The 23,008-nt window shown below is 38.5% G+C and overlaps 1 protein-coding gene across 1 annotated transcript in view; it reads right to left on the bottom strand.

Moving 5' to 3' along the window:
* Positions 1–5,912: 5,912 nt before the first annotated feature.
* Positions 5,913–23,008, bottom strand: part of NPR3 (natriuretic peptide receptor 3) — a 466,739-nt gene continuing 449,643 nt past the window's right edge. Inside the window, exons 2-5 of the mRNA XM_065739998.1 lie at positions 13,580–13,676; positions 10,727–10,862; positions 8,884–8,971; positions 5,913–6,073 (exon numbers count right to left, since the gene is read on the bottom strand). Of these exons, the coding sequence (XP_065596070.1) occupies positions 5,962–6,073; positions 8,884–8,971; positions 10,727–10,862; positions 13,580–13,609 (366 nt within the window). The 5' untranslated portion in view covers positions 13,610–13,676 and the 3' untranslated portion in view covers positions 5,913–5,961. The remainder of the gene's footprint in view (positions 6,074–8,883; positions 8,972–10,726; positions 10,863–13,579; positions 13,677–23,008) is intronic.

The raw sequence follows: 23,008 nt of genomic DNA, 5'->3' as shown, positions 1-23,008 counted from the left end.
CGTCTCGATCAAAGCCAATCTTGACCTCTTAAAAACTTCAGTATTAACCTTTATTCTTCCTTCTTTTTTTTTTTTTTTTTATGAGATAAGGGGAGAGATGCACTTGTGCCGGAAGTTACGCTGAAGTTCTTAGGCTTCCTATCATCCTCTAGAAAAGACAGGAACAAAGCTTCTGACCTCTGTAGGCAGCCAGGTCTGAGGTCTCTCGCTAACAGCTACTTGTTTTAATTTCAGCAATCATTTTTCATCAGTCTCAGAATGTTAAAAGGTATCTGAGAATGGAAAAAATACAGGTCTGAAGCCATCAGAATTCATTCCTGCCTCTAACCAGGGATGGGCACAGTGCACACACTTCCATTCTTCCACTTGAAAGGTTTCACACACACACAAATCTTTTTGTGCTTTCAACAGCAAGAAATTAAGGCGGGGAGGAAGGGAGTACGCACAGCACATCTGAAGGCAAAACTTTTTCCAGCATTTCTTCAATATAATCCAAAAAGTAACCTTTGTTTCCAAAAAGGGCTAATGCTGCCTCCTGAAAAAGATGTGCCACAGAATGTGTCCCCTCATCATTCACTGCTGTGAGAGAAGTTACCAGGACATGTTCCTGACCCACAGAAAAAGTAATGTACCACTGGAAACACAGCTGCTTCCATTTGCCCCACAGGGTTAGGGAATGTCAATAACATTTGGTGTCATTTTTTAGCAACAAGAACTAGGATAAAATCTGTTGCTCACAACACCTAACATCACCTGTTGATGTCTAGACCACTGCACCTCCTGTGAGATCCATCCTGTGGCACAGGGGTGCTGGTGAACCACTGACTTCTATTTGCAGTGCCAGTCTTGGATATTCTTAAAAGGATGCCAGCCTCAAAATTCCACTTAAACTCTCATAAAATTTTTATCTTTCCCATTTTTCAGCTTTGCTTACTTGACATACAACATCGGGCAATTCTGTCTCTACATCTCTGATAGCAGCTAGCCAATGTGGCCAATGCAAGGTGTGCAGGGGGCTGAACAGCAAGTCAACAAGTATGGCCCAAAACTACAGAAAAGCCAACTCTTAGGGAACCAGGACCATGTCTGACTATGTGATGGAAAATAGCTGTCTCTTTTCAGTGTACTTATGAAGCTGAAGAAAAGGGAGTAAAGAAATTGGGAGTTCAACAGTGTTCACTCCACTCTGGGAGAAAATGAGCAGAAAACCTCAACTGCTTTATTTAAAGAAACAGAATGGCTACATGGCTACTGTGGAGTACAGAGCGGGGTAGTGAAGGATGTGGAACTGCCTTGAGCTCCGGAAAAGGTGGACTGAATTGCCAAAGAAATTTACGACCAGGACTATTAGCTTCCTGTCTTTGATGTCTATTCTTAGCTTTCCAGGAGCATTATGGCATTCATGAGGTGAAAATCACTCCGGAGCCAAGGTCAGCTAAGGCTGATGCAGCTTGTTCTACTGCAAAGCTGAGAAATTAACTCTGAACTGCTTCAAGATGCTGAGTTTAAAGCCCGAAGACACTTCAGCGAGGGCCTGAGTTTGCTTCCCCTGAATCAATGAGAGGTTCTCTTTTTTTTGCTTAAGGAGAGACCGCTTGGATGTCCAAGCTAAAAAATGAAAGAGATCAGCCAACCTCCCACTAAAACATGCTGTCACAGAGCATGTCCTTATTTTGTCTAGCTCCCATCCTCCACACTGCTTTCAAAGTATTAACTACACCTTAATAATTCTCCATTAAAACCCTATAAAATACTTTTAATAATGCAATTAAGTATTTCTCAAAAACAAACTGAAAACAGATCAGTAAAATTTATTTTCAGAAATGAATGAATGCAACCCTTTAATAAGCTGAATTCTGGCCACAACCCTGCAAAATGCACAACATTCCTACTGCAATTTTTAGCACTGGTTGAATGTTCTCAGTGAAGCACATCACAGAAGGAACTGGTAATTAAATGGCTATGAAGACTGTCACAGGTAGCTCCAGGCACACAAACTGTCCATAAGCAAAACTTCCCAAACTATCTAAGGTCCACACCAAAGCACGAGGCATATGACTGAAGCCGTGCATCTCTGCACACTAATCACATGAAGTTTTGCTTCACCTTTCTCTCCTGTATCCAACTTGCAGTAGATGCGTACATGCTTCAAGTAAGGGAGTGAAATCAGATGATTTGTCCATCTTATTTTGTGGAAAAGAATTTTGAGGTGATTCATCTATAAAGCTGACTGATATTTGGTAATATAATGAAATACTAAATTAACAGAAATTTGCCACTGACAAAAATGGGAAGCCACCAGTTCGGTTTCACCCGTTATAGGCAAAGCGGCATAGCCGTGAGAGTTCAAAATAAAGATATGGATTCTGTGGTCAACCTCACTTCAATTCAAGCACAAGGCAAAATTCCCTTTGGTTTGGCCATGGTCTGTATGAAACTCTTTGATCCCAAGTGAGTAAAGCACTTATAAGCTGAAGTCGAGCATATTTCGTGTGTGTTCTGAAGTGCTAGGCTGAGTCAAGGCCCTCCTTGTGCTGCTCTGAAATGTACATTTCTAACGCAAGTAATTTGTTGAAGCCAAAATGTGGGTTTTGAAAACTCTTTTGAGAATCAATTATTATTACTTTGATTAAACATTTCCTTACGGAGTTTAAAGCCTAAACATTGTGGCATTGAGCTAATGCATATGAACCAAAAAGGAAAAGAGCATTAGACAGTAAAGAACCTCTGATGAATAATATAAATTTGAGGCAGTTTTTCATCTGTGGTTCTTGGAAGACCTGTGAATGATTAGCGTGGGGCCTGTGGAAGGTAGCTATGAAGGGCAAGTTTGTTTATGCTATAGAGGAATGTACTCATGTGAAACACCTTACATGATCTCCACACTTCTGTGGGAAAAATTCACAGGTGTATACCAACTTAGAAAGACTGCGCCCATTAATCTAAAATACTATAATATGAGAGAAAGGTTTGCCTTTAGAAGATGAGAGGTCCTGGGATGTAAAGTTGTGGCCAGGTCACCACCAGCATCCCACCAACTGACACTTCAGGACAAAACTTCCTGAAGCTATGATTAAAAATCCTATATAAACCTGGGAAGAGGAAATGCCATTTTAACTGATTAATTAATTCTAATTTAAAAAATGCTTAGTTATTATTATAACTATGCATTTTTTATTATAACTAAGCATTTTTTTATATTATTATAACTAAACATTTTTAAAATTAGAATTAATTAATCAGTTAAAATAATAAGATGCCACAAAACAAAAAAGTTGTCCTAAAAACTTGTTGCTGCAGACAGATCTCATCACTCTGATCTTCTGCTCTGACCCAGCTGTGTGCAGCACAGGGAAAGGGCATATTGACACTGCTTTGCTCCCTAACTAGTGGTTGGTACCAGTTCAGACTGGAAAGACAACTCTTACCATTTCTACAAAAGTTTACCCCTCAAACTGTACCCATTTTCTCTATATGCTTTATTTTTTTCCTTCCTTTTTTGCTATGGCAAAATAGTCTAAGGACAAAAGAAAGTAAAAATAATGAAAGGCATACTTGCAGAACAAAAGTAGATCCAAGTTCTCTCTGAAAATTTTTTTTTAAACCCACCCAACCAACCAAAAACAATAAACAAACAAACAAAACCATGCCCACTGACTACAATAAAGTCAATTATTTTCAAATTTTTCCAGAAACTAATCAGGAAGTCTTTTTTTCTCTCCAACTCTGTAACAGTATGAATGCTGTTCTCGCCTACCCCCATCTCTGGTGCCCATGTGACAAGGAGTCTACTTCAGGAAACTGTCCACCAGTCTCAGTGTTACTTTGGATATCATTCCTTTGCAGAAGTCATACAGGTCTTGACTGGAAAATGGGATGGTATAAAAATACCATGTGAATAATGGCTCTTACAGTAAATCCTAAAGATGCTTAAAATCCTAAAATCTACCCATCTTACTGCCATCATTTATCCTGCAGCTCTCCTGACAATCAGCAAGCAGGTGATGACCACTGCACATGCTTATAGATAGTGCAATGAAAGAAACAGCAAAAACAGCCCAATTAATTCTTCCATGGAGTATTCCCTCCCTCCCCAACAAAAGACAGCAGAAAGAAAACAGAGCCAGTTTCTGTTCTTCATTCACTTCCTGCTATCTCAGAATGGTTTCTTTGAATTTTCACTCAGGCTTCTCAGAGTATAAAGTTTTGTAGAACATAGACTCTGGTGCCAGTTTTGAGAATAACTATTGTGTGAAGTCTGACTATGACTCCTGAGAGTAGAAAAGTTTTGCTTATGAAATCAGAATAAGATAAGCCAGAGGATGTCATGCATTACAATCATAGTCATAGCTGGGTTTTCTCACAGACAGTATTTTCACAGGTCTTCTTCATCATTTATATCATGTGCTGTTCATTTCCGTTTCTTGACTAGAATGACCTCTCATCTGTCTAAAATGAAATAACCTGTCAGTAGCTAATTCATCACAGATTCAGTTTTGTTCCTGGTAAAGTCAATGGCAAGATTCCCAGGCATACTAGTGGCAGTGGGATTAAAGTCAGTCCTGGAGTAGCATTTTACCATCCTGATTCCTGAAGATAGTTGTTTGTGTGTTTAATCGTACAAAGATGAGTCTCACTGACTGACATGAGACTATTTAACACACAAACAGCTCATTACCTTCAGGATCAGTGTTACCATCGTATAAGCAATCTGGTAACTGCATTTATATTCTTTAAATAACTGTTCGCATACGCCTGGAGAAGAAAGTGGGTTAAAAAGTTTGTTGTTATCCATAAAGTCACTTCCTCTACCCTAAATATTAATTCTAAAATGCATTTACTGTTGTTGACTTTCCCTGCATGTTACTCCTATCATAAAAAATATGTCTTCAAAACATTATCCCCCGTAAGTTTTAATCCTACCAAAGCAAAAATATATATTTTAATAGAAAAATATGAGATAAAAAATATCCTAAAACTAAAACGGTAGCATTAATATCATTTTTACACACAAAAAAAGACCCTCTTTTGAACTGTCTCAGCTATACAAACTCCTTTGTATTTACATATTTTGTATGCAATCCTGTGCTCACTGAAGTCAATGGGATTTTGCTATTGACTTCACTGGGAACAGGAACAGGCTCCGCATGGTCTGCAATCACCTCTCTGAAAGGTGATAGGGGTGGAGAGAAAAGAGCACAATAAAAGCGCATACAAGACTGCAGAATTAGCCCATCTGCTCTGGAGGTCTCTTTCACTGTTTCATACCAGTGAAACTTCACATCCTTCCCTGGAGTTTTCTAAACTCCCAGTACATAAGGGGGAGAATCGGTACTTTTGATCTTAATACTACACAAACAAGGGAAGAATGATTCATATGTGTTTCCACCTCTCTGATTGTCAACGGACTTCATTACATCCAAAGTACCAGTTGTCTCTCAGGACTGAACTCCATATGTGCAATCCTGCATTTCCTGTACTCAGGGACAACAGATCAGTGATGCAGGATCATACCCCAGATTAACTGATTTTTTTTTTTCAATTTGACAGCAAACCAGCATTTCTGTCTGTGAATCTGTATTTGATATCCATGAGTGAGGTGCAACTAAGGAAGGTGGCAGAAGGAGCTAAAACAAGGGAAATAGAATGCAGCATCCCCATCAATTAAACACATATTTGTTGTTCTTAATACGTTTCTTTTGAAATATTGTCTTTACATATTAAGTACATCCTATAACATCAAGCTACATCATTTTTGTTCATGAGATGAAAGGCCATGTGGCATAACGTGATTAGTAAATCATTCCTGAGCTTCTGAAAAAAATTAAGACAAAATTACTGCTTAAAAGATTGAGTTCCTCAAGAGCCTCTTCTTCTTACACTGATGTCTTTGGTTGTGCCCATTCCCCTAATTCTTTTTTTTTTTTTTCCCAGGAAGAATGGGATTATTTTTCTCCTTCTTTATGCAGCAGAAAAATGAGATCTAATGGAGTCTTCACGTAACTGCCGATGTTTCCCCATGTTACAGTCCTCCTGTTGAGTTCGTCTCTCAATAGTTATTCTGTATTTCTTTCTGCATGAAAAAAGAGGAACAGAGTGAGAAATCCTTCTCCAGCCATAGGATAACAGGACATTCCTTATAAAGAATGCCTGTAGGGGACAGCTGGGTTCCAGTTGAAAAATGAAATGTGACAGAATGTGAAACCCTGGTCAAAGATTAAAGTAGTTTGCACTGAAACGTTTTACCCAGGCTCAAGAATGACTATCACACAGCAGACTCAAAAGCACCAAGAGACAGACATTTGCTTCTTTGAAAAATTCTCATTTAAGTGATTAGGAAGTTTTTGTGAAATGTCATGTGAACAGTGTCACATCACTGCTTTATACTGATCAAAGCCACATTTCTTTCCTGTGTACAGGGAGCACTTTCTGCAGAGTTCAAACAATGGATTTGACTCTTTATTCAGTTGTATTTCTTACTGAAACTGTATGTTAGCTAACTAATCTTCTCATCTCCCACTGAGAAAGCTACTACATTTATAGTATCAAAGGAGATATAAGATGAATTAAGAAAAGGGATGTACCACGTAGATAAGATGTAAGTACAATTGCTCATGCAATAGACACACTTTTTCCTTTATGTCTTCCTCCAGGGCCTTTTGATGGGCCCTGTTATGCTAATTTGTATGTCACACTGTCTGACTTTGCCTTTCAGTTTCCCCTTTAATACCCAAATCTTCCCCCAAAATCATAAGACCACCATGACTACTTTTCATGCATTTATGCTTCCACTGAGTTTCAAAACCAATGCTTCAGAAGGGAATTAATGTTCAGCCCCACCTGCACACAGTAATTTTTGTGTAGGAGCATGCCAAAATCCTTGCATGCCATGATTTCATCCCCTGTTTCACTTGCATATGTGGCAGAAGTCTAAGCCAGGTACATGGTGGTGGAAGAAGAGCTTTCAGAACACCAAGGTTTTAATCTGGATAATATGACTCAACAGAAAGCGTGTTCCTACATGTACTCTAGACAACTATGTCTGTATCCATAGGCTCAGAAGTAATTAGAAAGATTTATGTTCTTTACTTAGTAATAGCTCATCCACACAGACATGTCTTTGTTTGAGAAATGCATCTCCAGTTTAAACCCTTGCAAATATGTATCAGAACTGCAATCCAGATCTTACAATGGAGTTTGCATGCTCACTGAAAATGGTGTTTCCACACCCATTTGTACTGATTAGATTGAAATGACTGAAGCAGTGTAATCAGAAGATACATTTGCAGTCTGAAAGCTATATATAGCTCCTGTAAAAAAATCATTTCCAGGTACACAATTTCTAGAACTGCATTTACTGAAAATCTGACACATATTCTTGATATGATATGTTTCCTAAGCGTATACTACCAGTGGAGTTAGAGGTTTGTCTCTACCCCTGTTCTGAATGGGTAGTAACTGGATTGCCAGTGTAAATTCACTCTTGGAGATGTCTGCAATATGCAGCTCTAAGATTGTACCCACTGATTCCTTCAGTTGATGGAGAGAAACAGGCATTCCTCTGACCTGTTTTAGTTTTTACATGAGGATGACAAGACCTGCACCAAAAAAAATGCTCATTTCTCTCCTCTGACCATAAATACAAAGACTGTTGACCCATTGTTGTTCACATGGTTTTCCAACTCAGATCTTAGTGTCAAATGACTTAAAGACCTGTTCCTACAAAGGTCTTTCTATATTTTTATTTCTGCTCAGGTATGTCTTTTGCCCCATTCCTTGTATTCAGCTACCAATTCCTCCCAGTATCAGCAATACTTAAACAAACAAACAAACAAAGAAACCCAAAATTACCAGATCAGATTGGGAATGTATAAAAAAAATGCAAGAGCCTCTGACGAACTAAAATATAAACACAGTTGTATTTTCTTTTCTTTTCCTTTTTCTTTTTTCATGTTTTTTTTTAAAGATGGTCTTAAATCAGTCCTAGTTAACTTGACTTGTTTCAGACACAAACAACATACGATATAAAAATCAAATATTGTTTATTATTTGATGAATAATCCTGGTTCTTAGATCTTTTGAAACCCCATTAATGTGCTAGTAAACTGACAAAGGCTTTGCCTGTTCATTTTGTTGATGTTTTTAATGAAGATGTATTTTCACTGACAAAAAAGATTTGATTCTTAGGTGCAGAAGTTAATTCTATCCTCCTATTTGCTTTTTCTCTTTATATCGTTAACAGGATAAATCATACCATATATAAGATGCTGAACTGGTATAAGAGTAATTTGGTCTGACAGTGTAGGATCAAGTCTCAAGATTTTACATCTACTGACTGGCAATGTAAGAGATATTTTACCTAAACAGGAACAAAACACTGATCACCCTCCACTGACCTCAGTTTATTAAGGTAAATGCACAGCTCTGAATTCCAAGTGCTCTCTTAAACCAAACCAGACATCTCTTTCTAGCTTCCACTACAATTCCACTCAGTGCTCAAAACCAAAGCGTGGTACCAGGCAAGTGACATAAATCTCTTATATGATCACAGACTGCACAATTTTTCTGCCAAGAAATATCAATCAAAGAAGGCTTTCAAGACTAAGGTAATTTAATAGGTATCTGTAAATGAACAGAACTCACTAGAACTAGTTCCACGAGTAAAGTTACCCAGAGATGTAAACAGTTACAGAATGAGGCTCTGAGTCAATTATCTGGATTCACACATAAGTACAAGCAAAGTGTATTCACGGTCTATGGTGAGAATGTTACCACAGATGATAATGGTGCATTTCTGCCTCTCATCAGGGATGTGCTTCTAGGACCTAGAAGGTATGGATGATGAGCAAAGAGCTGAAGGAACTTTCAGTGAATTGTACTAACCTGAAAAAGTAAAAAGCCATTAGCAATCCTGCTCCAAATAAGGCACCCACGACTATTCCTGTAACTGCTGATTCTCCTAGACCACCTGCTTGAAAAAGGGAGAAATAAACAATCAGAGTTCATTATGAGGACTGTTTGCTAACATGTACTGGAAAATACACGTGACTAAGAAATGAGTGACCAATACCAGATAATAAGTCTTCAGAGTTCAGGACTTTATGAGAATCAATTTCACTCCAGTTCCTGACTGTTTATTTTTTGTTCCTGTTTTCCTTGCAGTTAAATAAGTAACCAAGATCAGTATCAGATGAAGTAAAAAAAGACAAAAATAGAGATTATACACATGCTGTTAAGAAACTGGTCTGAACAGCTTGGTCTGAATCACAACACAAACCAGAACTAAGCAATGTGCACAATAGGGATCAGCACTGGATATGCCTTGAGCCGTTATAACAGAAACAATTTTATTTCACCTGGTTTAACCTGGTTTCACCTCGCAACTGGTCATCAGCCAAGTTTACTTACATGACTGATTACTCAACAGCATCAAGAATCTACGCCTGTTCAAGTTAAAGCCTCACAAGCATCTTCTTGCTCCAGGGACACAGTCGGTACAGGAGAGCCCAAGTAAGTACTAGTTTTCCACAAGGAACATCATTTTCATGTGGATATAATCTGCTCCCTTTTTCTATGCCTACCTGTTTTTTTGGAAAGCAACACAGAACCACAGAATTATAGAATGGTTTGGGTTGGAAGGGACCTCAAAGATCACCAGGTTCCAAGCCCCCTGCCACTGGCAGGGTTGCCAAGTGCTGAATCACAGAATCAAAGAATTGTTTGGGTTGAAAGAGACCTTTAAAATAATCTAGTTCCAACCCCACTAGACCAGGCTGCTCAAAGCCCTATCCAGCCTGGCCTTGAACACCTCCAGAGTGGGTGCATCTACCACATCTCTGGGCAAATTGTTCCACAGTCCCATCATTCTCACAGTAAATAATTTCTTCATGATATCTAGTCTAAATCTACCTTCTTTCACTTTAAAGTTATTTCTCCTTGTCCTATAACTATCTATTTGTGTAAAAAGTTGATTTTCATTCTTGTTTATTGTTTCTCTTTAAATACTGGAGGTCTGTAATGAGGTCTCCCTGCAGCTTCCTTTCCTCCAGATAGAACAAGGCCAGCTGCTTCAGTCTGTCTTCACAGGAGAGGTGCTCCACACCTCTGAGACAGAAAAATATTAAGTAAATTAAACTCCACCTTCCTTTTAAGGAACCATGACCCTTTTAAGTCCATGACCCTTCGAGGGATTTGTCTCTGTACACAGGATGTGTGCTTAATATGATCTGGAAATATCTTATCTGTGCATGGAAATCCAACACCTTCCAGATTCACAGTTTTTGGTTCAATCTACTTCATCTCTTCTCAGCCTTCTGATAGCACTGAAAATCACTCTGCACTGGGAGAGCAAGCACTGGCAGAACTGAGCTCCCTACCTGCTAATTATTGATATGGTAATTCTCTGTTCAGAGTTTCAGTTATTTCTTTCTTCATAGCTAAAATAGATTTTACCTTTTATCACCTGGAAAGTTGCAAAGCCTCAGAGTCTTGAGCTGTGCCTCACGCAGGCACTACAGCAACTATCACATTCAAATTCAAGGTGATTCAGAGCACATAGTATGTGAGGCTCCAAGACCTTGGCTTCACAAAGTCAGCAAAGAGACACACTCACAATGTTTGACTCAGACAACTGTGCAAAGCAATTTAATAAGGCCTGTTATGCTGCTTCACTACATGGATTCCTCTCTCTGATGGCTGTGCAGAAGCATTAAGTCTCTAAACTTACATGATTTACATGGTGTATTGTTTGTGTGCTCCGAAACTCGGCTTTCATCTATTCTCAGCCTCCCGTGATTCCAAGGATATTTCACATCTGATCGAATTTCAAAACGCCCCTGCTTCCCATAGTAGTCTCCGATCACCTGTGGAAGAAAGTAAGGAATGAAAGATTTTCCTATCATGTTAGAGAATTAAAACAAAAAGGAATGCTGCACCCATTGCTTGGACTCCCCTGTCTGAATATTGAATCACAAAGGATATTGCTGAAGGGGTCCTCAGGAGGTTATGCGTTCATGCTTTGCCCCAAGGCAGAATTAACTGAACAAGAGCATTCCTGAAAGATGTTTATCCAACCTGCCCTTAAAAGCCTCTGAAGATGGAGACATGACAATTTCTGTAGGCAATTATTGTGGAACTATGTTATCCTTCCTATCAGCGATTTTCCTTATCATGTAAGCAAAATCTACCTTGTTGCAATTAGCCATCAGTATTTACCCAATTGCCAGTTGACACAGAGACTCTTTCTTTCTTCTTGAAATATCCTTTTACATATTTGTAGATTCTTACCTCTCCTAGTTGTTGTTTTTTTTGTTTGTTTGTTTTTTTTAACTCTGAATATTCCTTCTGCTCTCCTTGGGCTTTCTTCAATTCCTCCATAGCGGAATGAATGCTCAGCATTGTGGTAGAGCAGGAGAAAGTATCATTTAAAGTATTTTGTATGTTAGACTTATCTATTTTGCAAGGTCCACAAAATACATGATCATTTTCAGTTAAATCTTCAGATCCCCTGCAGAGCTACTTCAGAGCCAGTCCTGCCCCCAAGACTAAATTTAGGCTTTAATTCAAAGTAGCATGCTTTGGATCTACTGCAAAGTTGTGAGACTAAATTGTACTAGTAGTAGTTAACACATCTGAAAACAATTAATAAAATCTATGCACACTAGTAAAGGAAAAAGTGCAAACATGTTAACACCGAAATAGTCAGCAGTGATGGCAGAAACACATCAGAAGTATTTGTCCAGCTGTGAATAAAAAATATTTATGAAGGTAGAATTAGGTTTCAGAATTAGGGTTTTTGAATTAAAGACACAGATACACTGCTCCAGACTTCCACTTAAACTCTGTTTTGAAGAGTTAAAAGACAGATAACATTTCCCCTTGTTAGGTACTTAGAGGCAGATTTCACACTAAATGAAGCGGTCAATTTCTCTTCCAGTATTTCATCTAGAGTTAGAAACTTATAAGAAAGTCTGTTGCATTTGCAGGCAACAGATTTAATTGGGAGATTGTTTAATTTGTCAAACTGGAGTGGTAGAGTCCTCCTCTATCATCAGCACTTACAAAATATGAAAGCATGCAGAAAGGCTTAAGAATAATAAATAGCTATGAGCAGAAACCAAACAGGTTCACATGAGAAATAAGATAATGACTTTCAAAAAGTGAAAGCAGTTCAACACTGAAACGTGCATTAAGGGAGTTTGGGAGTCTGATCTTCATTGCCTCCAGATGAAAAATGAGTGCCTGTAGCAGTATGAGCTGTAGCCACATGTAAACCACAGCGCTCAACACAAGGGTTAACAACCTGCACACCTGTAGCCAAGCTGCCACTGGATTCGGTAATCTGTTGTTTTACCAGGATGTTTCAGCTTAGAACTCTGAATGGCCCTGGAAAAACAGCTCTGCAGAAATGGGGATTCCTCTGGCTCAGCTCAGCTGAGATACAAATATTCATATGCTGACATAGGAGAAACAGGCAAAATTAATAAAACAATCAATGAAACTATTTCTAGAATGAGGCATGAGGACAGAAATGAATGTAGTAAATACAAATAATAAGTAATCGCATTAAAAGCATGCTAATTGTATGTATAAGCATCATAAAGCAGAGAAGAAATTAAAATGAGCAACATGTTAAAAAGCCAAAGGTAACACAGAAGAAATAAAATACAGTTACAACTGCAAGTAAAAGAACAACAGAAGGAAGGCTAAGAGAGGGAATTAAATTGATACTCAGGATAAAGAACCAATGGGCTGAACACACAGAAAAGATACAAGCTGTTCATACCAACCTTACCCCAACTAATTTGTCCTACTATCTTCAATTAATGATGATTTACTCCTACCCCTGGGAGTGCCTGCAGTTTACGGCTGGAGCTTTTCAATAATTTTTACACATGACAACACACCAGACATCCTTACTCGTGCAAAAAGACTTCTTGAATTTGTTGTTGCTGCAGCACTGACAAGAATAATAATATCTCCAGACTCCACACAGAGAAACATCAAGCTCAGTTTGACTGCTGCTTCCCTTTAGCTTGCTGGGCTCTTCATGAAGACGACACCAGTAAACCTTATTCCAATGTCTACTCTGCAGCTAACAGCACTACTAACAGAAGCTGTATACTACAAGTTGAGTTAGGGACATGCATTAATATACAACTCAGCCATGCTATTCATTGTGTGCAACTGGTGCTATTTTGCACAGGCTGTTTTTCACTTCTTTTTCTACTCCTGTTGTATCCAGTGAAATTACCCAAGTGGCAGATGTTGTACTCAACGGTTCTTTTCACCAGTGAGTAAAAGGACTTAATTTAAACAATAATTTCTCATATTCACAATTTATCAGGGCTTAGCTAGCACGTCAGGTTACATCTTTTAAAGACTAGCATAATATGAAGATAAACATGTGGAACCATCAAAGAGGTTTAAAGTTTAACAACCGTTTAGGATAATAACTTCAATATATTTTTTTAAGAAAGGGTACAGGCTGTAGGTTGACATGGTTAAGTGATATCAGTTTCATGTATATATTTAATAGACAGTGCCTTCCGAGTGAACAGATGACAGGCTGTTTTCTTACCTCCTGTGTGCCAGTCTCTGGGTCGGTCATTGCAATCACTGAGAAATCCCCGTATCTGTCGCCATTGGCGTCAATGGACACCTGCCCTGCAATGCCTAAAGAATGGCATGTGAGGAATCAGAAAATTAATTAGTTAAAATACTGAGCCTTTCCAAGGAAAACAAGAAAACAGTGGACAGGTTTTTACAGACTGATATGACAGGAAATCTCATCAGTCTCCCAGCATTTTTGTTGGCATTCCAAAAGAAATTGTAATTTCATCTCGGTGTCTGCATTCCTGAATTCTTAACATTTCTCCCTTTTAAATATCAAACGTGTGAGCCTGTTTGGGGAATATGTGAGAAAAGCCTAATCCAGAAAGTTCGCATTGAAGAATACAAATACATTTAATGTGGTTTATTTACAGAGATTCTAGCCCTGAAATACCTATTGATGCCTCAATAAGGAGAAGCCAGCACATGTGTGGCAGAGAACTCAGTGGCAAAGCCCTGTGTTCTACAGACTTACAGAGTTGCTGTGTCCATAGAACCAGTTCAGAGTTGTTTCCACCTGATGGGAAACTGGAGTGAGGACAGGAGGCACTGTGTGCATTACACATGCATTAAATCCTCCATCTGTTTACATAGGATTGCCTGAACAATATGTTTGTGTTTTATAGTTTAGACCCCAGTTCATTTCCTTCCTTAACAAGCCTGAGGAAAAGATCTAATGTTCCCTCAGGCCAGCTGCCAGTCTTGCTCTACAGGCTTCAACAGCATTCTGATTTTTAAAACTTCCCTAACTGATTGTCCCAAGCAGCCCTTCAAAGGATGAAGTCACATTCAAAATTCTGCACATGAAATCATGTCTGAATCCTGATGATTACAGTATTTGTTTTTGATAATGGAGAATAAATAAAACTTTCATTACGTATTTTGCAAGTCTTAAAGCACCATCTCTGCCTTCAACTACTGTTCATATTCCAGGAAACTCTAGGAAACTTGGAATCACAGACTCATAGGATAACTCAGGTTTGAAAGACTTCAGGAGGCTTCTAGTCTAATCTTCAGTTCACAGCAGAGCCAGACAGCAATTCAGAATGGGCTGCTCATGGCTTGGCTCTGCCTGGTTTTGAAAACTTCCACGAATGGAAACTGCACAGCACCTCTAGGGCAAACTGCTGAATGTTTAACTGTCATGATGAAAATACATTTGCTTATAATTCGGTCTGATCCTCTTGTTTTAGTGCATGCTCTTGCCTACGATGAGCATGGCTCAACCGTCTTGCTATGTGGAGTGACAGCTGACTAAGCACTGACACTGTTTGCCCAAAAAGGTGGTGGAGTCTACTCCAAAAGCCACCTGAAGATGTCCATAGGCAACCTGCTCTGGGTGTCTCTGTTTAAGCTGGGGTTAATGCCAGATGGATCCAGAGTTTCTGCTGACCTCAGCCACTCTAGGATTCTGTGTAAATCAAAGAGGTTCTTGAAACCCATCAAAAAATACCTGTAAGCTCTGAAGAAGTTCCAGCCTAACTAGAATGGAGACACAGCAAAACTTTGCTGATATGCTTTGTCACCCTAGGTATTCTAAAACGTGATCTACCACTACTTGACACCAAATACAGCCACTTACAGCAGTGCAAGTTAAGCAAGGATCAGTTTACCACCATGCTACACCAATTAGATAAATGAGCCAGGCACAAACCAGTAGAGAATCAGCTTCTCAGTGACTGTTAGTCAGAAGAGAGAGATCAGGTACTCAGCCAGAGTATAAATTCCATTCAACATACCTAACAATGTTAGATATGTAAAAGATTAACATGCTTCTATTTATCTTTTTTCTGTTGAGATGCCAAGAGTGTTTCAAAGTATTGCGATTTTCGAAATATGCAGTGGTCACCAAAAGATTTTCTGTCAAGCACGTATTTTTTGGAGTACAGCAATACAGCAACTGAACAACTGAAATTTGATTACTGCAGGAGTGGGTATAAGCACATGACTACTGAATAACTGAAAGCATCCACCAAAAAGAGCTGCAACATTCTTGCCCACACAGCAGTGTGGGTTCTAGATCTGATAGAAGGCACCAACTGGACCAGACACCTTCCTGGCCTAAGACAACACTTAGATTAGATTATTAGCAGTAGGTACTAGAAATTGCTGAAACAACTTAGAATTTCTATGAGATTTTTAATGGGAAACACTTGTATTTTACTTTTCCATCCGAATCAAAGAGTACGAAATTTAAACATTTCCTGCAATGTTCTTCCTTAAGAAATGTTTTCAGGAATTTTTAATTAATGAAGAACTTTGTTTCAGTGCAGGAGAATTTTATCCAGGCATTCACTATTTCATTATGTTAGATACTTACATATAGACAATTTTGCTTCTTTTTTGGAGGATAATACAAGGAAAAGAAAATACTCTCCATAAAATGTTCCCTGCAGTCATATCAGAGTGTCTCTAACAATTTAAGATCTAAGAAATCGTTTGATCACCTCAGCCATATCTTTTCCTAAGCACATGTGGCTGGAAGTATATGCTGCAGGAAAAGGCATCTTCCCTCTGTTGGATTTCTGAGTGATCACCTAATTCAGAGCAGGCTGTAAAACGAGGCAATTAGATATCTAGATTCCAGCAGTTAAATTAGTATCCTTAATGCAATCAGAGGTCTGATCGTCAAGGCCTGCAGAAGTGAATTGCAAACTTTCAATCCTCCAGTAGACCCTGGTTGGAATATAGAATTACAGAATCACTTAGGTTGGGAAAGATCCTTAAGATCAAGTCCAACCTACAGCTTGACACTACCAAGTCTCCCAGAAACAACATACTGGTCTTCAAAAGTAGGGAAAGAACGTGTTCCCCTGTCAGGTTTTACAAGTCAGGTGCGAGAATCAGATACATAAGCTGCACGGAGCACACAGTGCTATAAAATAATCGTAAGGACACAACAACTGATGGCCTCCTGGAGCAAAAAAGCAGGCAAAAAAACAGGCTGTGCTGTAGCATCTGTCCATACACACAATATAGCCAAACCATGAGCACAGTATAGCCTAACAATGAACTGCATCCTTAGACACCTGATCCCATCAGTTAAAATCTTGTGCTTTGGGAAGTCTACAGTACAAAGGGAGGTAGTGGCACATTCGGCAAAATCTCCAGCTAATGTGGGGCTCTTTATGGGATGACTGCAACCACCATAACTTAAAGATGATCTCATATTACATTAAACCACAGCAGGGGCCATTCTCTCTTTTGGTTAGGTCACAATTTCAGAACAGAAAAGAGTTTTGGAGCTGCTGTCCTTCTGGCCTCCCCCCATGATGTCCAGTGCACTCTAAGAGTATCTGGCTACCAAGTTTTTTCTTACATGTTTAATCATTCACTTCTTATCTAGGGGAAATGTTTCTTTCTCTCATGCATTTCCATTGGAAATCTTGCCAATTATACACCAAAAGACTATTTTGAGATACAGGAATGGATGGATGAGAATATTACATGATAGATGAATCCAACAACATTCACACTCAACCCCCAATTTATGATGACCCTCATTTGGCAAAAGTCCTTACACCGCTTTGCATTAATAAGATGACATTCAATGCCAGTTGCACCACAGAATCTCACCCTACAGGATTAATAGTGCTGCTGCCTCTGAGATAACATGCACAGCTCCTTTAGGAGGCAAGGATAAAATCCCTCCAGGGCCCAAAAGAGCCTTGGCAAGAAACAACAACAAAAAAAACCAAAACCTGGCACCTGCTTGCCCTGATCCATTCCCAGGCTTTGAGATTAAACAAAACAAGGTCAAATGGAAAAAATGAGGCAACCTCAGAGCTAATAGATGCAAAGAGTAAAGTGAGCAGTTGTAATCTTTTCAAAAACAAAGAAAGAGCCTGAGAAAATTATTGGTATTCTTTTACAACATCTGTGAGGGTCATTAAATTGTTAGGAGTTTTTAAGCTGAATAAGACCTCTAGGGGCAGTGCAAAAAAAGTTCAGACTGGTAAAAAATGTGAGCTAGTCTTAAAAGATCTTTATGGTTTCATATGGATATCTTCCTCTTTCTTAAGAGTGGAACAGGCAGTGGTCCTTGTACACAACAAAGACTTGATTTTTTTTACTGTGAAATCCAGCTTTCTACATGTATTCTTACCTTCATATGTTCTATTACGTGTTTGCTGAACAATTTTTTCCCCATCTTTCTTACTGAAACCAAACTTCAGGACTTCCTGTAAAGCTAGAGCATAAAGAAGAACAGCGTCGTGGAATCCTTCCACAAACATGTTCACCTAAAAAAAAAATTAAGAAGAAGAAAAAAACATCAATGGCAACTGACACATGAAAAAGCAAGTCCTCCCAATTAAACTGATTAACTGGAGAGAATCTGCAAATTAACAAAAATGACAAATATGGAGTTTTGGTTATTGTTTTTTGTTTTCAACTGCTAGCAAATGAAGGAACACCTCTCAAAGAAAACAGAAGAACAACAAAAACAGTTTTTGAAAACAGTACTACTGCTCTTCTAAACATTCAAAATGTGCTTTAATATTGTGTCTGAATAGTTCTGCAGAAAAGGAAGAAATGTTCTGATGCCAGTTGCTACATCCAGCCACATAAATTCTGTGACTGACCACATGAGTTTCTCTGAGATACTGAGTGCCTTCACCCCACAGTACTGAATATGCCCTTTGTCCTCTGCACAGAGTCCTTAGCACCTCTCTGGACTGAAAAGTATGTTCCACCATAGGTTTTTTTGGAGCATGCCACTAGTGGATTTTCTTGGTTAACAATAATAACTTCCATTTCTGGCCTTTGTTCAGCTGTGCATCTCTCCACTAGCAAATGAACAAATGAATGTTTACCTTTTACAATAATGCACTCTCTGGAGCTGCCAACAGAAGTTTCCTTTCATTTCTTTTTGCCTAAGTGACATTAACAGAATGAAATGCTGCTTTCTAGCTCTATTTTAGTCTACCAGTGCAATAAACCAGCTTTGTCTTCCACGTGTCAACACAAGCAATCCCATAGCTTTTGGTCTGTATCATGATTAAGAAACAACAGTTCAAAGCAGAATGGTGCAAAACATTACGGGTTTGTACACAAGAGTCTGGCTAGCTTCACTGAGGAAGCAACAAATTATCATTAGCAGACACACAAGGCTTGAGAAACCCAGGTATTTCTGTTCTTTAGGCAGCAATTCACATCTTAATCAACGCCTTCCGCTGGCTTGGTTTAAAATAATTCTGAAATCAGGATTTACCTTTTCAGCTGGAAGAATAGCATTCCATTCACTCACAGTTTCACTACATTGGAAAAGTACCTGATGTACTGAAACTATCAAAGGCATAAGTACAGATTACATTACAGGGTCTCTTATTGCCATTTCCAGTGGACAACGCATTTCTGTAAATATTCTCCAGGATAGAAAGGCTACTTAGCTTATTCTCCACTGCAGTGTATTGATAGAATAAAAAATATTGCTAAATGAAGTTGCTAAATACTCAAATTCCCAGTTTTAGCTGGGCATTGAAAAAGTTAAAAAAGATAAAAACATGTAGACAGTTAAATAAGCAACTGCTCCACAGATAAAAAGTATTATATAGCTGATTGGCTGAGCTGAACTAACCAGCTCCTGGTAATGTAATTACATGCAAGACATTCCTTCACTCTTAAATCAACTGCCAACAGCAAGGAGAATTTCAGAATTATTTTCTGATAATACATAAGTTTATATTTCTCTGACATTTAAAATTGGACTTTTAGATAAGTCGGGCCTATGTTTCATTAAGAAAATACATCACAATTACAGGCAAAAAACCAAGTGCTACAGAGAACACAGAACAACTTAGCTCAGCCTGAGAGCCGAGGACTAAATGGAAGCTGCAGTTATTTCGACCTGATGATAAAGGATGAAAGAAAAGGTGAAAGTCAGGCTTTTGGTGGAATAACAAAAGCTGACAGAGTGCACACAAGGACAAGCTTTGCCAGCATGGAAGGACAATATTTCAGGATTAAAAAACAAAATGAAAAAAACCCCACAAAGCTGAACAACTGCTTTATATGCCAGCCTCAGAGTCCCAAGTGGCTAGTGGATAATCAAACATGGGCTTCCTTGATGTGACACCCATTCTCTTAGGAAGAGAAATGAGTCCCTCTAGCTGCTTCACCTCCCTGCTGGCTGATTTACAGCTTCTGGCTGGCATCATTTTCAAGGAAAGCTATTTTGTCAATTCCTTCGTCCATGGCAAAGACCTCTCAGTGTAACACAGCAACCTTCAAAATCCATTTTGTCAGCTAACTTGCTGGATCTGAAATCTACCTGTACAACTGGCCTTAAAATCCTGCTGTAGACACTGCAGACTTGCCAGAAGAGCGCTGGCAAATCTCACTTGGCAGTTTGGGAAGTTACTGCAGCAGCCACCTGCTTTGTCTCTTGCTCAAAAACCTTCATATTATAGACGAAAAAATCACACTGAAAAATCATCAGAAGATCATCTGTTCCATCTCAAAGCTCTCCTGCACAAACCCCGTCATTTTACCTTTCATTATTATTAAGGAAGGTGAAACTGGTAACCTATGGCATTTCACATCTTTTCCTAAAGCAATACTACTTTATGATAACTAGAATGTACCCCCCCAGTAAAGCTGTATTTTGGGCTTGCTGGCTAGCTCTCATATTATTCCAGTAACATTTTCAGACACCAGTTCTTGAAAGCAGTTACAGGATACCATGAAGGCCATAAGGTTTTCTTCCCTTTCACCCTACTCTGTCATTTAGAAGTTGTCATGCTCCTACATAGAGACAGGGTTGCAGGATGTGCAGGAGTAATCTAATCTACAATGTATATGATACTTGAAATGGAGAATCTTACAAAGATCAGAAACAGCCACAGAGTTTTTAAGGGCTTGTTGTTTATTTGTTCCCTTTTCTGTCTGTCCAGAGCTCATTCAGGTCCACTTTACATTTGACTAAGGTTGTCTACCACAGACCCCTTAGAATAAAAAGTGCAAAGACTGTGCCAGATTGTGCATCTGATACCACTTTTGACTTATTAGAGCAGTGTCCCAAGCCAGTTGGCTCCAAGAGTTCGTTTTTGGGCAATAGTAACTCTGAATGTTACATTACCTCTTGCATCTCATTGGTAAAAAGGCTTCTCTTTATTATTCTCCATTTTCTTTTTTAAATTTATCTTTAGCAGTTTTACATTTAGTCTGAATTTTGGCTATCAGAAATGATTAAACAGACTTTTCTCTCAACAGTTTTTACACTTTTTGGCCTGTATTTATTTGGATTACAGAAAATCTGGCAGTAAGAATAAATAGCAAAATAAAAAAAACACCTGACTATCAGCTCAAAGCCTTCCTTACCTCAGTGCAGTACAAAACCATGAGAAAAAGGGTTAAAAAGAGCTACAGGAATTCTACATTCCATGAATGTGTCAAACTGTGAAATAAAGTCATTGTGGAGATGTCCTTACAGGTTGCTTGAAGTTCTCCAGAGTAACTAATAATGTATAGTTCAACATTAGGCAGGCCTCAGGATGAAACTACATGGGTTAAAAAAGACATTAAAAATCCAATAATCTAGTGGCTAATTAACAATTCTCTTAGTTAAGCTCTAATAAAAATATTTTTGATAGGATTTTCCATTTTGGTTTATGCTTTTCATTTGTTGTTGTTGTTTTTAACTAAAGCAGAGCTTCAAATGCTATGATTGTAATTTGCACATCAGGTCTATTAAAATAGTGCTGGCTCCAACCTCTACTGCATAGCAAAGGCACCCCACCATGTGTGTCATCAAACAATGCTGAGCTTCTCTGGAGGCTGCAGTACAAACAAGTAAAAGCTCCATGCCAAGATATAGTCCGTTACTTTCACACTTGATTTAGGGTAAAAATACAAATAATAATCAGATCCTGTCTACTCTAATTAACCATATTCTATCAGAAAACAATTAAAACTAAAAAATAAAAATAAAAAATCATGCAAATAACTTTTACACAGTTCAAGGTTATATAGTTCCCCAGGTAGCTATAGTGTGACGACACCGTTCATATATACCAAGGTGTTAACAGCATACAAAGCAATGCAAAATACTACCGACATGGAAGACAGCCAAGCTGCAGCTATACAGGACCTATAATTTTCCATATCCTGCTCACTGACTGACAAGTAGGGTTTTTCTCTTCCATCTGGAACTGCAAGCTCTGAATCCCAGCAATTAGACAACTTCAGAGGAAGATGGGGAGGATCATCATTGTTTTTTCTCTACTGCAAAAGCAAACAGCTTGTGTTCCCCAAAGCAGATGTCTGAATCTACTTCCTAGTACATCAAAAGGGATTTCCTAGTCATTGGTCTTCTGCCTCAGTCAGAACCAGTGAGGGCCCTGCAGAAACTGCATAGGCTGTACCCAGACTTTTTGCAAAAATCTCACCAATTTACCTACTTGATATGGGCTTAAGAGCTAGCGCTCAGGCTCAGATGACCTAATACTAATTGAAAGTCCACTGATACTTCACTCTCTTTCATGTTAGTACACCAGGTTGAAAGTTTAACTAATCAAGGCATGAAAGTATGATGTTATAATCACATAAAACCCATCTAACCTCAGAACTAAGAACACTGCAAGCAAACCCCTCATGTGTTCTAGCAATACTGTGAAATAATGCAAAATACTACAAAATTATAGCATGACACAGTAAAAATATGACAACGAAGTACAACTATAGAATATTTCTTTTCATTTCATTTCAATATGCATACATCATAATGTACTTCACACTACTCTTCTGGCATGTTGTTTCATCTCCTTCATAAGATTATAGACTTCTGTGGCACAGCAATACTCTTAGTTACTTTTTAGCAATACTTTTAGTTACTTTTTCCTATCATTCTGCCACGTATCTCAGTAGTATTCCTCTTAGCAGTTTTAAGTCAACTCCCCATTTTCACTTTTTAATCCTTCTTCAACAAGCGATTATAACTACTATTCTTACTTTAAATGCATTTCCAAGAAACCCTCACGTTGTTAACTTTATGTCTAATTCTAGTTGTCTTCTGTTGAATGACTCACATGCCCAGCAACACACTCTTCAGGTAGTTTTTGAACAGGAACTTATTTGCCACTATCATGCGCTATAGCCAGAGGTGCTGTCACTGTTATAATTACTCCTCTAAGCTCCTGGGATATCCAGCAGTTCCTTGATGAACTGCTACACTACTGAGCTAAACAAACCCAGAATAAGGTCACGATCTCCACAGAATAACTGATAGGCAGATACAAGTGATTTGGTCTTAAGAATTATTTTTTGTAAAAAAGATCAAATATGATTGTTACACTCATTTCAATTATTTTGTTTACTTAAACAGAACGATGAACTCAGGACAGAAGTGATATGTAGACTAAAAGTTTGCAGATGACAGAAAGATATCCTTACATTTGAG

Source organism: Cyrtonyx montezumae, unplaced genomic scaffold (genome assembly GCF_038088225.1).
Source record: "Cyrtonyx montezumae isolate F1298 unplaced genomic scaffold, pur_monq_1.0 scaffold_25, whole genome shotgun sequence".
Lineage (NCBI taxonomy): Eukaryota > Metazoa > Chordata > Aves > Galliformes > Odontophoridae > Cyrtonyx > Cyrtonyx montezumae.
Note: the sequence above shows the minus strand (reverse complement) of the source record. Positions and strands in the feature narration are given on the sequence as shown.